This window comes from Mastomys coucha, unplaced genomic scaffold (assembly GCF_008632895.1).
Source record: "Mastomys coucha isolate ucsf_1 unplaced genomic scaffold, UCSF_Mcou_1 pScaffold6, whole genome shotgun sequence".
In the NCBI taxonomy this organism is placed as follows: Eukaryota; Metazoa; Chordata; class Mammalia; order Rodentia; family Muridae; genus Mastomys; species Mastomys coucha.
In genome coordinates, this window is record NW_022196912.1 from 21,948,473 (window position 1) to 21,963,400 (window position 14,928).

The 14,928-nt window shown below is 44.9% G+C and overlaps 1 protein-coding gene and 1 long non-coding RNA gene across 3 annotated transcripts in view; one reads left to right on the plus strand and one right to left on the minus strand.

Moving 5' to 3' along the window:
* The window catches only part of LOC116080922, a 25,061-nt gene that overhangs the window by 964 nt on the left and 9,169 nt on the right, over positions 1 to 14,928 (minus strand). The gene's annotated exons all lie outside the window — the stretch shown is intronic.
* The window catches only part of Alk (ALK receptor tyrosine kinase), a 722,886-nt gene continuing 712,871 nt past the window's right edge, over positions 4,914 to 14,928 (plus strand). Inside the window, exon 1 of one of the 2 annotated variants that reach the window (XM_031357606.1) lies at positions 4,914 to 6,557. In XM_031357606.1, the coding sequence (XP_031213466.1) occupies positions 5,879 to 6,557 (679 nt within the window). In that variant the 5' untranslated portion in view covers positions 4,914 to 5,878. The remainder of the gene's footprint in view (positions 6,558 to 14,928) is intronic. The other variant, XM_031357604.1, reaches the window with a different exon arrangement.

Genomic DNA, 14,928 nt, shown 5'->3' on the forward strand with positions numbered 1-14,928 from the left:
GTGTGTGTGTGTGTGTGTGTGTGTGTGTGTGTGTGTGTGTGTAAAAGACATGCTATGTATGGGTTTGAGTATTTGCTTGTTGGTATAAGACCCTCCACATCTGTATAGTATGGCTGCCCAATCAGCCTGGATTCCTATGTGACTGACGAGTCACATAGTCCCAGAGCATAGGGATAGACAGGGACTATAAGCTGATTGTATTTCATTGTTTTTCAGCTACTGGGATTTAGGTGTTTGTGGGGCAGGATCAAATCCTATTAAAGTCATCTTTGACGGAAGGATGAATGGATGATTTTCATTCCAGGTGCTGCAGTTTTTAGTATTTTCCCCCCATGTTTTCTATTGCTTATGATTTTTGTTTAGCTGTGGCATAGGCATGGATTGAGCTTAATATTCTGGTGATTTAAATTTAATTTTTGGTTGGTCCTACAATAGTAGGAACCTAGACTTGTCTGTATTCATCTGTGCATATGTGTGTGTGTAGAGGCCAGAAGTCAACATAGGTGTCTCCCTCTACTACTTTCTACTTAGTTTCTTGAGATACAGTCTCTCAGTAAATCTGGAGCTCACTAGTTTGGTAGACTGGTTGGCCACAAAGCCCCTGGCTTCTTTCTGTGTCCACTTCCTTGGTGCTGGGGCTACAGGGGCATGATATTTCATCTGACTTCTGGGGTCCTAGAGTCAGGTCATCATGTGTGCACGACAAGGACTTTACTGAGTCATCTCAGCCCTAGATCCTGAACTTTTATTTGCCAAAGTACTTTTCTTCTTCAAATCATGCCAAGGCAAACACATAGTAGATGCTTAATACATATTGATTAAATTGATGCTGAATGACATTTCTTACCTTTGACTGTAATGAATATTAGATGAGAGCTTATATGCCAGCAATAGCAATCTATAGAAGTAGGGTTGAGGATTACCTATGAGCTAAGGCATACTTTTAGATAAATCTTTGCCCTCCTCCTTCCATTCAGTATTACATTGATCTTATTTCTGCTTCCCTTGGAAACTTAGTCTCCTAGTATCTGTCAACTCTTGTTCTTGGTCTAGGATGAGACCATTGGGTCATTTGAAGCCTTCCTCATGGACTTCTTGACAGGTATATTAAAGACGTTGTCACCTTTTACCTACTTTGCTAGGAGCTAAATCAAGGCTTCTCAGGGTGCCACAGCCTCTAAAGAGGAAAGCTGTCATTCCAGCTCTCCTGGGACACAATTTACTTGCTTTATTTGGACGTGTTCTCAGGGTCCCAATTCCTTGTTTTAAAGGTTTATTCTTTGACAATTTCATACATGTCTATAATGAATTTTGACCATATTCACCCACGTAATCCCAGCTTATCTTGTCCCCCTCCTCTGGCCTCCCTCTTCTTCCCAAGTTTCCCTCCAACTTTTATAATTTATTTAGTGACTCAGCAATTCAACTTCTCAGTGTCCTCCAACAGCAATCAGAAGTTATCTTTCTTTACTATGGTGTTCTCTGAAACCCTCAAGGAAATGGACCATGGCTCACCCTTCCAGACCATGTCTTTCATTTACTGTTTTCTAACCCAATTGGTCTTGTTCTGCCTTTTGAATGTATCAGCATGTTCTCATCTCACAGACTTGAACTGATTTCCTGAGAACATTCTCCTTTACACTCTCTGCAAGATTATCCCACCCAACAAATGAGGACATCCTGTCAGAGATCACTTCTCTAGCCAGTTAGCTAGATCTAATGCAGGATCCCAATATCCCAACCCACACTCCACATTGCATGGCCGTATTGTATTCTCTTCCCATCTCTTGTTGTCTTTACACCATAGGAATGTGAGCATCTAGAGATGAGGGACTCAATGTATCTTCTTCAAAGTGACATTGCACAATACAGACACCATCCTGCATACATTAGGTACTCAAGAAATGTTCATTGACTAAATAGATGTCTACGGTCTGTAGGTCCCAGTAGCAACTGGATCTAAACTGCTGCTGTTATTGCCTTCCTTACAGAGAACTCAAAGCCCACCCTGACTGAGTTGTCCATTTCTTTGTACAGAAAAATTGGGAATTCTATGAAAAGGATCATGTTTCTTCTTTACTTAACCACCAAAGTTGTGTGCAAGGTGACCTCAGCAACCCAACTGTCCTTGATCATCTCTTTAGATCTTCTGGTTTCTATGCCTGCTCTCTCTACCATTCTTACCCTCCGATGTCACCTGTACTTGCCCTTTCAGCTTCCTCATTTCCTCTGCCCACACATCTGTCTATCAGTTCACCCTGCCCCATTTACCTTCTATTGTTAATGAAGATCCTGGACTGCCCACTCAGATATCTAGGTCAGCTCAGGTGATACATTTTGACACCAGAATAGATTCAATGAGGAGTGACTCTAATTCAGCTTTTATTTGCCCTCTGTAAATAGAGACCTATAACCCCATCTCCCCACAGTATAAAATTACTGAGAATATCTCTTCAGCACTAAGAATTGAACCTCCAGACTTGTGCATGCTAAGCAAGGTCTACACTACCAAGCCATACTCCCTACCCCATTATCCTAAATCCCAACTGAGGATTATTTTGAAATGTACTGAGCTCACACTATGTACACAGGTATGTCAGCGTTCAGTACTCACATATTCTGTCTCTATTTCCCCCTGTTTGATCTAAATTCCACTTCTTTGTAACCTCACCTCTCCACGGTAATGATATAGAATAACAATGTCAAAATTACAGTTGTCCCGATGAGAAGACCTAATTTGTCTTAATGGGATGTGTGATTTTTTTTTTTTTTGAGAAAAAGAATCACTTGTTTGAATTCTAACACTGTTATTTATTTGCTGTTTGACCTTGGACAATTTAATTTGCCTCTCTGAGCCTTAACTGTTCCTCCTGCCATGGAAATATTAGTAATTGCTATGTCCCCCCAAAGGCTACTTGTGTGATGTGAGACGCACGTGCACACGCACCTGTAGATGTAGATGCTTAGTGCCTGATAAATTATCAATAGCCAAAAAATTACCAAGCAAATAGGAAACATTTTTGAGTTAGTATAATTTAACCTACAGGGAAAGGCACTTGTTTCTCCTTGGGAGAGGTGAGAGAGTTAATAAGGCATGAGAGTTAATTGAGACCCCCCAGTGTCCATGAGATACAAAAGCAACATTAAGGGCTCTAGTCAGTTCAGAACAGAGATGGCTCATCCAGGTTGAGTTTCTAGTCTCTGCAGCCCCCTAGTGGCCACTGATTTCAGAGGCCTGTTCACAGTTCTTGACAAATCAAGAGTCCATTTGCCTTTGAACAAGAGTTATACAGACAGGAAAGAAATGGAAACAGGGGTGTGAAGAGGTTGATCCTTTTCATGTTTCAGATAAAAAGATATTTTTCTGAGGGTTTGCACACCAGAAAAACTGATGAGAACCCAAACATACTATGAAAATATTTAACTCCATAATCTTCCTCTACTGTCTCACGCCCTAAGATAAGAACATTTTTTTAAAATTCTCTTTGTGTCAAATCTTACCCCTTAAACAATTAAGATGGCTACATATAAGAATTTCAAATATTCAGCTGGAAGCCAGACATTCGCTGAGAAGTAGTGTTGTTTGTTTGGTTTTGTCTTTAGGGTTTCACTGATCAACATGACAGCATAGTGCTGGGAAAGATTGAAGAGCAGGGCTCCACTTGGCTGTCCTTGCATGTGGGCAGTGAGCAAGATACTGTGTTTCTCAGAGCTGGGTGAGGGAGAGTCTACTGGGCTATGTACTGGGAAACTGGGAGAACTAGCACAAGTAAGACGCTCAGCCTTGGAGAGAAGGGACTGAGAAATTTGTGTGAACTAAACATTATCCTCATTGGGCTTCTGGTGACACACAGTCATTATCTGAAAGGAAAATAGACTGGAGGTAGAACCCAGCATTTTCAGTGAATAAATAAAAGGCCTTGAGTGTGTGAGCCACTGTCCCATACAAACTTCTTCCACAGAATCACATCCATAGCCTCCGACCTGCTTTTCATGGAGGGCTACGGCAGAGTAGAGTCAAGAGGACTGGAGGAAGGGCTTGGAAGTCACGTGTGACCATCCGACCCAGATCTGGAATTAAAAAGATCTGAATTATGTGTGGTGGCTTATGTTTGTAATACCAGCACTTGAAAAGCTGAAGCAGGATTTCCAAGAGTTCCTGGTCAGTCCAGGCAAGGTAGTGAGTTCAAGCCCTGCCTGGGCTAACAAACAAGGTTTCATTTCAAAAGGGCCAAAATAACAAATGGTGTCGTGGTGGTGGGGTGGTTGCTCAGCAGTAGAGCATTTGGAAACCTGTTCAGACACCATTATGAGAAAACAAAGTGGCTGGAAGGTCTAAACGGCATTTGATGAGGCTGAGGTTGAAGAACAACTTGATTCGAAAGTACCAGGCTCTCGGGAATGCTTTCAAATAACAGGAGTGTTGGAGAAGGTTTCCTTTCAAGGCCCTAAGACAGCTCTTGAATCTTGCAGAGCCATGCCACCCCTGCCTCCTCCTTGTTTTCCTTTGCCTCCAGTTTTATTCCAGGACCTGCTCCTCTGAAGTCGGACACAATTAATCTGTTAAATGTATAATTAGAGAGAGCGCTTGGTCGCAACGATCACTTCCAGTTTTCCCGTTTAGTCCAAAACACTCTCTTGTTCGCACAGCAGAGAAATAGGGCAGACAATCTGGAGGAAGGAACCCGCACCAACAGCGGGAGGTGGGGCGGGCTGGGTGCTTTTCTCAATGAATACCGAGGCCCCTGCAGATTTGCATAGGAGCAGATCTCGCAGCGGCATTGGCTGGCGGGCACGGGAGGGGGCGGGGCCGGCTGCGTGGGCCGGGCGGCTGCGCTGAGTGCTCTCAGGAGCCCCGCCCCCACAGAGGCCCCGCCCCCTCTCGGCGCGCGCTCGCGGCACTGCCAGCTGCAAGTGGCGGGCGCCCAGGCAGATGCGATCCAGCGGCTCTGGGGGCGGCAGCAGCAGTGGCAACTGGCACCTTGCGCTGCTTCTGTCCAGGGGTTCTCGGGGCAGTAAGACGCTTTCCGTCCGCCCCCTGGCCAGTCAACAAAACTGAGGGCGCTGCTGGTAGGTGAAGAGGGGGCTGGCTACAGTGCGGGCTCCTCTGCCCGGAATGTTTTCATTAGGCGGCAGCGGCCGGGGCCGCCCGGGTGCTTGTGAGTGAACTCCGAGGAACCAAGACGTCGGTGACAGCAAGGACGCTGCAAACTTGCGCGCGTGGTAGCAGCGAGAGCCTCCTTCTCCGCAACGCAGAGCTCGCGTTCACGCCCAGAAGTTCAGCGGGCAGGGTGATCGATCCGAAGACTTCCTGCTGCGGAGGTCACTTGAGGGGGCGCTAGAAAGCAGCCCCCTCCGGTGGTCCTTGCCTAGACCTGGGAAGGAGCGCAGTGGAGGTGACAGGAGCGGAGGACGTTGGACAAGACAGTCACTGACTCGGAGCCGCGGTTCGCAGCCTGGAAAGTTGCAGAAGATTGGAGGCTAAAAGGAGAGCTCTGGTCGCCGAGGGCTCCTTGAACGGTACCTATCTGCCGCCTCCCTCAACCATAGTAATTTCTCTGGTCCCCGAGCGAAGGCCTCTACAAATGGGGCGCAGCATGGCGAGAGGCTCAAGATCCAGCTGTTGAACCCAAGGTGTCTCACTGTCTCCTAACTCCCCCCTGACTTTCTCTTCCGTTTTGCTGAGAACCCTTCTCGCCTCCTTGTAGCTTGGGGAAAGCAGGGCGCTCTATAGTGTACACACAGTCCCTGAGATCTAGTGGAAGGAGCCGTTCAGGACCGAGGACTATTTGGAGCCCTTTCCTGTTTTGGGGAGAGTGAAGGGCGAGGCTGGACCAGGAGGGGAAGGGAGGCTAGTGTAAACTCGCCCTCCGGCGGAATGGGAGCTCTTGGGTTCCTGTGGCTGCTGCCGCCGCTGCTTTTGGCAGCAGCCTCATACTCCGGAGCTGCGACCGATCAGCGCGCGGGTTCCCCAGCCTCAGGGCCGCCTCTGCAGCCCCGTGAACCGCTCAGTTATTCGCGCCTGCAGAGGAAGAGTCTGGCAGTGGACTTCGTGGTGCCCTCGCTCTTCCGCGTCTATGCCCGAGACCTGCTGCTGCCGCAGCCACCGTCCCCCTCGGAGCCCGGGGCTGGAGGGCTGGAGGCGCGGGGATCACTGGCTCTGGATTGCGATCCTCTGCTCAGGCTGCTGGGTCCACCGCCTGGAATCTCCTGGCCAGAGGGAGCCAGTTCTGGTCCCGAGGCGGGTCCGACGCTGTCCAGGGTGCTGAAGGGAGGCTCGGTGCGCAAGCTCAGGCGTGCCAAACAGCTGGTGCTGGAGCTGGGCGAGGAGACGATCCTTGAAGGCTGCATTGGTCCCCCAGAGGAGGCAGCGGCTGTGGGGATACTCCAGTTCAACCTCAGCGAGCTGTTCAGCTGGTGGATTCTCCACGGCGAAGGGCGGCTGAGGATCCGCCTGATGCCTGAGAAGAAGGCATCGGAAGTAGGCAGGGAGGGAAGACTATCCACTGCGATCCGAGCCTCCCAGCCCCGCCTTCTCTTCCAGATCTTCGGGACCGGTGAGCAGCTCCCACCAGAATGTGTTGGGATTTGCATTTTTCATTATTCCGACATGTAGCCACTGTTAACTAATTCTTACTCTTCTTAGCCCCCCTTTCATCCATCGTACTTGAACTTAGACCCGTAGTTTCTTTTTATGTGCTTGAACATAGTGGCTTCCCAATAGAACCCTTTGTTTTTTTTTTCTCTTTAGCAACCAAGTTGGGAGAAAAGTTTCCCAGTGTTGGCAGAATGCCTTCCACTGACTTACACATGATCCAATTGGATCATAATTGGATGCCCTCCTTCCTGAGCTTTGAGAATGGCTGAAACACCCCTATAACGCCTAAGTTCCAAGTTATGAGACCTCGAACTATTGCTCTTTTTTTTCTGACTCTTGTTCCTCTTCTAGGCTACCGCCGATTTGGAGAATGTGGCAGAATTTCCCAGCGAATATAGAATTCCCCTTTATACTGAGTCTCAGCCAACTGCCCGTCCCTGTCCCTCCTCCCCAGTGCTGGCTAGCCCAGAGGTTCTCTTTTTCTTAATTATTCATTCTGCCACACTCGACTCCCACCTCCAGACTGTTTCACATTCAGACACTCGCTGTTCTCAGATGTCTCAGGAAAGTCCCAGAGGAACTAAGGAACAAGGTGCAGGAGAGTTGTAGAGAATGGGATGAAAATTGTTAAGGTTGCCTTGCTTTGGGGAGAAGCAATCGGTCTCTTTCCTGCCTCCCCCTTTGTTTGCCCTGGGAGTCTTAGCTTGCATGTGTGTAGCAGCTGCTCTGGATGAGAGCTCTGGCAGGCCCTCACTGCCGGAGGCTCCTGGAGTGAGGTTTCTGTTTCATTTACTTCCCCATTTCTTCCAAAATTCACCGCATTAGGGCTATATGTGCAAGCATTTACTTCTAACTCTGCAGTAGTGTCTTTTGAATGGCAAGCCAGGTGGTTTTGAATGGATGTTTCTCTCAGAAGACCATGAGGGGAAGGACTTGTGAATGAATTAAATATGCAATGTAAATGAATGAGAAAACCACAGAAAGAGAAATCATGTTTTTAAAAAGAAGCCCACACTGATTCCATTGAACAAAACTAGCTTCTTTTCTATCCTTCTCATCATCAAAAATAGATGAAGTTCTTATGCTCCACTGGTTACTAATGTTTAGTATTAATTGGATGGAAAGCATTGAATAGGGTCCATTGTAGAGCTACAACTTCTTCCATGCTCACACACACACACACACACACACACACACACACACACCACTTACACATACACTCAGTGCTTTCCTGTAGCAGAGCTACTGAGAAGCTGAGACTCCTCTGTCATTGTACAGAAACTGCACTGGCATGTGAACCTCAAGGGAAGCAGAATGTGGATATGTATTTCAGCACGGGCATTGGTGACATCGACACCACTTAAAACAAGCCCCTTATGATCAATGCTGGAATTTATATTGTGCCTAGTGAAAGGCAGGGTCTGATGAGCTTGGCAGTGCCTTCAGTGAAATAAATGACACAAAAGAATGAAACTGTTGTCTCACTAAGGACACTTTTGTAAAGAACAGCTGGGCTGTAACGGCATTGTGGCTTCTGTGGTTTATACATGAAACATTCTCTTTTAGTGTTAAATGTTTCTGTAATGGGTGTAAAATGACTTCTCTGGAAAGACAAATTTTCTTCCACATTCATGTCTTTGAGCATCCTCATCACCTCTTGTGATATGACCATATGCCCCAGCAGGCTATATTGATTGTTGTTGCATGTTGATGGCAAAGGGGATCATTTTCCAGCCCTAAACTTATCAACTATAGACAGGCTGCTAAGAAACTATCAGTGGATATCTCTGAGTCACATACTGCATTCGAAGAACATACTATTGTAGTTGAGCCCTGTGTGCAGAAGTCAAACTGTGCTCAGGGGAAACTTCATGTAGAAAGGAGTGTCTCCCAAGAGCTGTTCTGCTATTGGATACAGAGAAGCAGTGAGCTTCCCAAGTCCTCCCTGAGGAGCTCGGTCCATTTGGCAGCGGGGCCAATCCTTATGCATCATTTGACACACATAGAAATGCTGGCTTCAGAAAGAGCCAGGATTCTGCCATTAAAAGGCTAGAAATTTTGGCCAGGCATTTTTCATCAGGATTGGGATCAAATGGTTATTGATGGGATCAAATAAGACACTAAGTGTAACTGGATGAGCTCTCTGTGACCTACAGAGAGACAGACAGCTTGTTGAAGAGCACTTCAGGCTTTGTGGTCGCCATACTTGAACAAGATGGGCTCTCTTGTCTCTGAGGACAAATGCTGTCTGCGGCTAGGCAGCTAGCCACACAGGACTGGCCTCTTGCCTCACTGCCTCCCCAGCATCCCTCAGATACAGGTTCCACCACAGACCTTTCCATGGTGTGGACACATCCTATTATAACATACCACATCCCATGTTGGGGGCAGCACACATCACTGTGGCTCCATTCATCTCTTTGTATGGAAATTCTGGTTTTCATTCTGCCACTGGGGTTGTTTTTTTTCTACTTTTTTTATGTTAGGACAGAGGATGAATTTATTCTTTTCATATGTCCTCTTAGTTATAGAATGGAATGTTTTCTCTTTTGTGACATAGGATATTCAATTAAACACAAGGAAAATGGACAAACTCAGTTTCTTTCTTAATGATCAAGGGACTTATGGTCTTGCCAAGAGGGGAACAGTAGGGCTAGTGGTCTGTGTGTGAGCACATGTTCTGCTGCCCCTGTAGTCAGTGGCCTTCAGGAGCCCATTTGTCATAGGCTGAAGAGAGTTTCCTAAACTTGAGAAGAATCATATACAGGGAGGTGGTAAAATAGAGAGGAACCCAGTAAGGACAAAGCTAAACCATGGTGTTGTTTGTGGTTTGCGCTGCCTGAGAGGACAAAAGGATGTTTGAGAGCCTTTGTAATGCTTGTAATGAATGACATGCTTATGCTTTGTGTGTGTGTGTGTGTGTGTGTGTGTGTGTGTGTGTGTGTGTATTACTTGAATTCATAAATGAGATCAGTGCTTCAAACCCCAAAACAGTTCCTGGGAGAATCCATTTAGAGGGGCAGTTCCTGAGAAAGCCCCCAAAGAGGTCTGCCTGATGTCAGAGGTCTAGAGAATATTGTGGGATAGGAGGGTCTGTTTCCCAGAAAGCCCTCAGGAAAGAAGACACACAGCTTGGGACTTTATACGTACTACAGAGAAACTTGGGTAATTTAGAGGAGAAGCATGCAATGCAGTGACCTGACCTTTGACCTCACATATCTGTCCATCCCTTCTCATTTTATTTCTGAAAGGGGCAGAGAGAGTAAAGGAAGATATAAGGAAATTGGAGCTCCCAGAAGAGATATCAGTTATTGGAGGTGAATTGGGAGAATTGGAGCCAGTCCAGAGAAGAGCAGAGAGCTGATTTAAGAGCTGAAGGGACTGATTTATGATGAAAGATGAAAAGAATTAAATATATATGGCTGGGCTAAATGGCGATGAAGGGAAAGCCATGGTAACAATCTACAAATCTCTGAAGAGAGCGACTGTCAGTGAGGAGCAGGAGTTATTTAGTGTGTCCTTTAAAAGTAATAGGATGGGCTTCCAGAAGAAAACTCCAGGTTAGATATCAAAGAACCTTATTTTTTTGAAATAGATACTCTTCTATCTATTTCAGAATGGATTTTATTCAGACTATGAAATGGAACCCAGAGGGAGCAAGCAGGGAGTCAGGTGAGCTATGGGTCAGACAAGCCACATTATTTGTAATTAATAAATTCTAATGTTGAGGAACTCATAATGGGCAGGGGGGTTGGGAAAGGAATCATGAACTTTTAGGATCTCATTCCTGAGAGTTTTTTGAGCACTGGTGTCTCCAGGGGACAAAAAGAATTACTTGAGTATCTTTAAAATTGGGAAATTTTTACAAGATAGAGAGTAAATAAAATTGAGATTACTTGTGTTTCCCCCCTAATTCTCACATTAAAGCTTTTCTCTGGATTATGGTCTGGTGGTCCAGTGGGGTGGGCACATTCACCAGAGGACTATGTGTCCAAGACATATTCGTGTGTGGGGGGGTGGATGGGTGGTGTGTGGTTCAGTCACTGGGAAAGGTAGATGACCAGGGTTTTAAAAAGATAGATCAGTTCTATGTTTTTGTGTTTTTTGGTTTTGGTTTTTGGTTTTTTGGGACAGGGCTTCTCTGAGTAGCCCTGGCTGTCCTGGAACTCACTCTGTAGACCAGGCTGGCTTCGAACTCAGAAATCTGCCTGCCTCTGCCTTCCAAGTGCTGGGATTAAAGGCGTGTGCCACCACCATCCAGCAGATCAGTTCTATGTTGAATAAACCCTTATTGGCTACTTTACAATTCTTTTTCAAAAGAATTACAAATATTTTATTATATGTGTGTGGATGTTTTATCTCGATATGTCTATTTGCCATGTGTGTACCTGACACCCTCAGAATCCAGAATCCAGAAAAGGACACGTGTGTATTTGTGTGTGTGTATGAATCAGAGAAAATATTATCTTTTTTTTTTTTGAGACAGGGTTTCTTTGTGTAGCCTTGGCTGCTGGGAACTCTCTCTGTAGACCAGGCTGGCCTCAAACTCAGAGATCCACCTGCCTCTGCCTCCTGAGCACTGGGATTAAAGGCATGCATCGCCACCACCCTGAGTGTGTTATTTTTTAACAGTGAGTATGTTTATAAAGCTGCTGATCTGTTGAAGGCAGGAGTGACTAGCCTACAGGTATAAGAAGAGAGTGACAATTGCATTACAGAAATTCTCAGTGCTCTACAATGTTTAAAGTTTACTGACAGGTGACCTCACTTTATGGCATTTGTCCAGCCTGGAAAAGGACAGTTCCCCTTCCTCTACAACTGCTGTTAAGATTCTATTCTAGTTGCACGAGACTTTACATTAATAAATCACTTTCAGAGTTATTATTATTATTATTAATTGTATAAAAAAATAGGTAGAGCAACCATCTGCTTTGTTTTGTGAATGGAGTAACTGGAATCCAGATGTTTGATAGCACACTTTCAAGGTCATATATGTACAAAGCAGTAGACCTGGGAACTTTATATGGTGAGAGGTTACAAGATGTTAGATACTGTAGTAGATGCTGCCTGGATCTATGCTTCTTGTCTTCCAATCAAGGAACCATACCAACATGCACATTATAAACCAGTAAGACATGGAAGTCATTGTATTACATTTGTCAGAAGGCCATGTAGCCAATGTTTGGTGGACAATAGTGATTACTTGAAAAAGTTCCTTAAAATCTGAAATTCACTTTCATCATTCTAAAAGTAGGGAAATTATGATGGTTCTATGTGATACTACACATAGGTAGTGATAATTCAGGGTATTGTATTGGAGATTACATTGGATGGTACACATGAATCCTTAGCCTTGTGGCTGTTGAGTTGTAGAGCCCCATCAATATGTATCACTGGGTTTTCTCAAAGCAGCGTAAGTCTAGCATCTGGTGATCTACAACTCTGAGGGATCCACATGTGTTTTCATGTGTCTGAATGGTGCCACTTAGGGCTGTGTAATCCCTATGTGTGGCCATGCCTGATGGCCCAGGTGATGACAGTGACACTGTATGTTCTTCTGCAACACATCTGTGACTCCCAAGAGAGGCAAAGAACCAGAGAAGAGTGGCCATAGAGCTAGTTCCCGTTGTCCTACGAAAGCTCTGTCCCACTAGAAGAGGGGGGAAGATCAAGGGATGGGATGTACCTCATTTACATCAACCAACACATGCTTCCCAGAAATCTTTTGACCGTGGATTCAAGAGATTACAGATCTACAATATGATTACTTGTCCTACAGAAGAGACTTAGCCTTAACTTAGGAACGTATTAAAGCAGTTCCAGGGAGGTGCAGGACCAAGACCACACAGAACAGCAGTTTCCCAATGGCAAACGTCCCTTACTTTAGAGTCACCTGTCCAGCTCATGCCTTGTCTTGTCCAGAGGTGTGAAGGACACCCAGGCTTAGGAAGCTGGAGTTTGGCTGGAGTTATACTCTTCTTTTTCATTGCCTGCCACATCTTTCTCACTGATGAATGGAGAGCATGGAGGGAGATGTAAAGAATCAAGTTACAAGAGTTACCAAACTACCAAGAACCAGGTTACTAGACTTGAGCACATCAAGAGAATCTAAACCTTTGAGGAACTAAGGTAGGTGTCTTCAGGAAAGCATTACAGCTTTAAAAAGGCTATTCAGTAGCCATGTGACATCTGATAGGTAATGATTTTCATGGCTGACTCATCACCTTCAAAAGATGCAAATGGATATGATCTCTGTTTGGAATAAAGAGTGGGGTCCCTTGGTAAGGATGAATAAAAAAGAAGATGGGTCTCATCGTTCACCCCTCTACTTTTGACTGTGGTTGCAATGTAATCGCTGCCCTAAGCTTCTGTTGCCAGGACTTCCCTGCTCAGAGGGGCCTTACTCTCAAACTGTGAGCTACAGGACCCTTCCATAAGCCGCTTTTGTTACAATGAGGAAAATCACTAATACAGATGAGAGATTGAAGTAGAGTGTTGGCGTGGTGATGAGGTGCTGATGAGGTGGGTTGAATCCTTCAGGAACTTCTTTGGTGAGCTGGATTTCTCAAAACTACTTGTTTTTTTTTTTTTTATTTTCCCCTCCCCTTTCAAAATTTTTAAAATGACTTTTCTAGCTAGTTTTTCTGAGCATGGGTCCTCGCCCAGAGAAATTTTGATCAGATTCACTGGATGATATAATGTCCATATTTTAGAAAGCATGAGATGGCAGTACAGCAGAGCTCCCCTGGGACAGATCCACCTAAACACTTGGCTAATTAAGTCTTTGCCCTTGTACTCTGCCTTCCTGGTTAAGTAACAGCAGGTGCATGGATGTAGGTGGCTAAAATCCCTTAGAGTAAAAGCTAAAGGGGATACATGAAAATAGTGTGAGCTCAGAAGACAGGAAAATGTGGGTGAGTGTAAGGAATCCAGGCAGTTAGCCAGGGGAACTCAAAGGGTAATTTAAGACACGGATTCTTCCTTTCCTTTCCTTTCCCTTTTCAGTTTCCATTAGAACATGAGTTCATGAAGGGAGGCATGGCCAGGGCTCTGTTTTAGACCTTTCCAAATTATCAGCCTAAATAATTAAAGCCAGCATTCTATGGTGAAGAGAATTCTCCAGTAGAAGCCAGAGGACCTGAGGTTTGTTATGGTATTTACATTACTAAATTTGAAATCTTGTGTAATTTCCTTAAGACTGCTTCCTGGGCCTATGGGTCTTTAGGGAAGGTCTTACAAGGTCCCCTCTACCTCATGGGATCATTATTTACATTAAATGAGATGATCTGTATGGAAAGCATCAGACTGGATTATTCTCCCCCCCCCTCACACACACACATATACACACACACACACACCAGTAGGGAAAATGTGACTAAGAGATTTCTTTGAAAATACTAAGTTCCTACTTTGTCCAATCTTTGTTTCAACTACACTATGGCATGAGGAGTAGCTGCACAAGGGACCAGATTTTGAGTCAGGTTTGGGTTCAGTCATCAGCTTGACATCCTTGCAGAGCTTCTGTGCCCCCTTCCCAGTGTTTCTCAAAATGATGCCTCTGTGTTGAAGTCATCCCAAGTTCCAGACTTTATTGTGTGATAGTTAGTTGCAAGACTCTTCCTATAAATAATAGTCATATTTTTAGACATAGGGATGCCAAAAAGTTCACTGATAGTATAAATCTTGTGTAAAGCCTGATAATCAATGTGTGAATCACTGCTCTGATGAAGACAGATGTTTTAGCATCAAGAAAGTTCTCTCAAATCCTGTTTCGACTCATACCTGCTCTCCATCCAAAATAACCATTTCTTTCTGACTCATAAGTAGCCAACTGGTTGGGACGTTTCTTGAACTTTATGCAGATGGACTGATGCCAATAATGATGGTTAGTGTTTAGTCCCAACTTGACAGACTCTGGGCTCACCTGGGGAGAAGGTCCCCTGGGCCTGTGTGTAGGAGATTTTCTAGATTATATTAATTGATGTGGTGAGTCTCATCTTAGCTGTGGGCAGAGACATTGACTGTACAAAATGGAGAAAGTGAATTAAGCATTCATTCATCACTCTCTACTTCCTGATTGTGAATGTGCTCTAAACAGCTGCTTCAAGCTCCTGCTGCCTTGACTTCTTCATGATGGACTGTACCTAGATGTGTGGGTGAAAATGAACCCTTTCCCCATTAAGTTACTTTTCTCAGAGAATTTTATCATAACAGGAAAAGAATCTAAGATCTCTTATGTCTTCTTTTGTGCCTACATCTTTTATTGAATATGATTTTTGTGAGATTCACCAGTGTTGCTAAAATTATCTTCCTCCTCCTCCCCCTCCTCC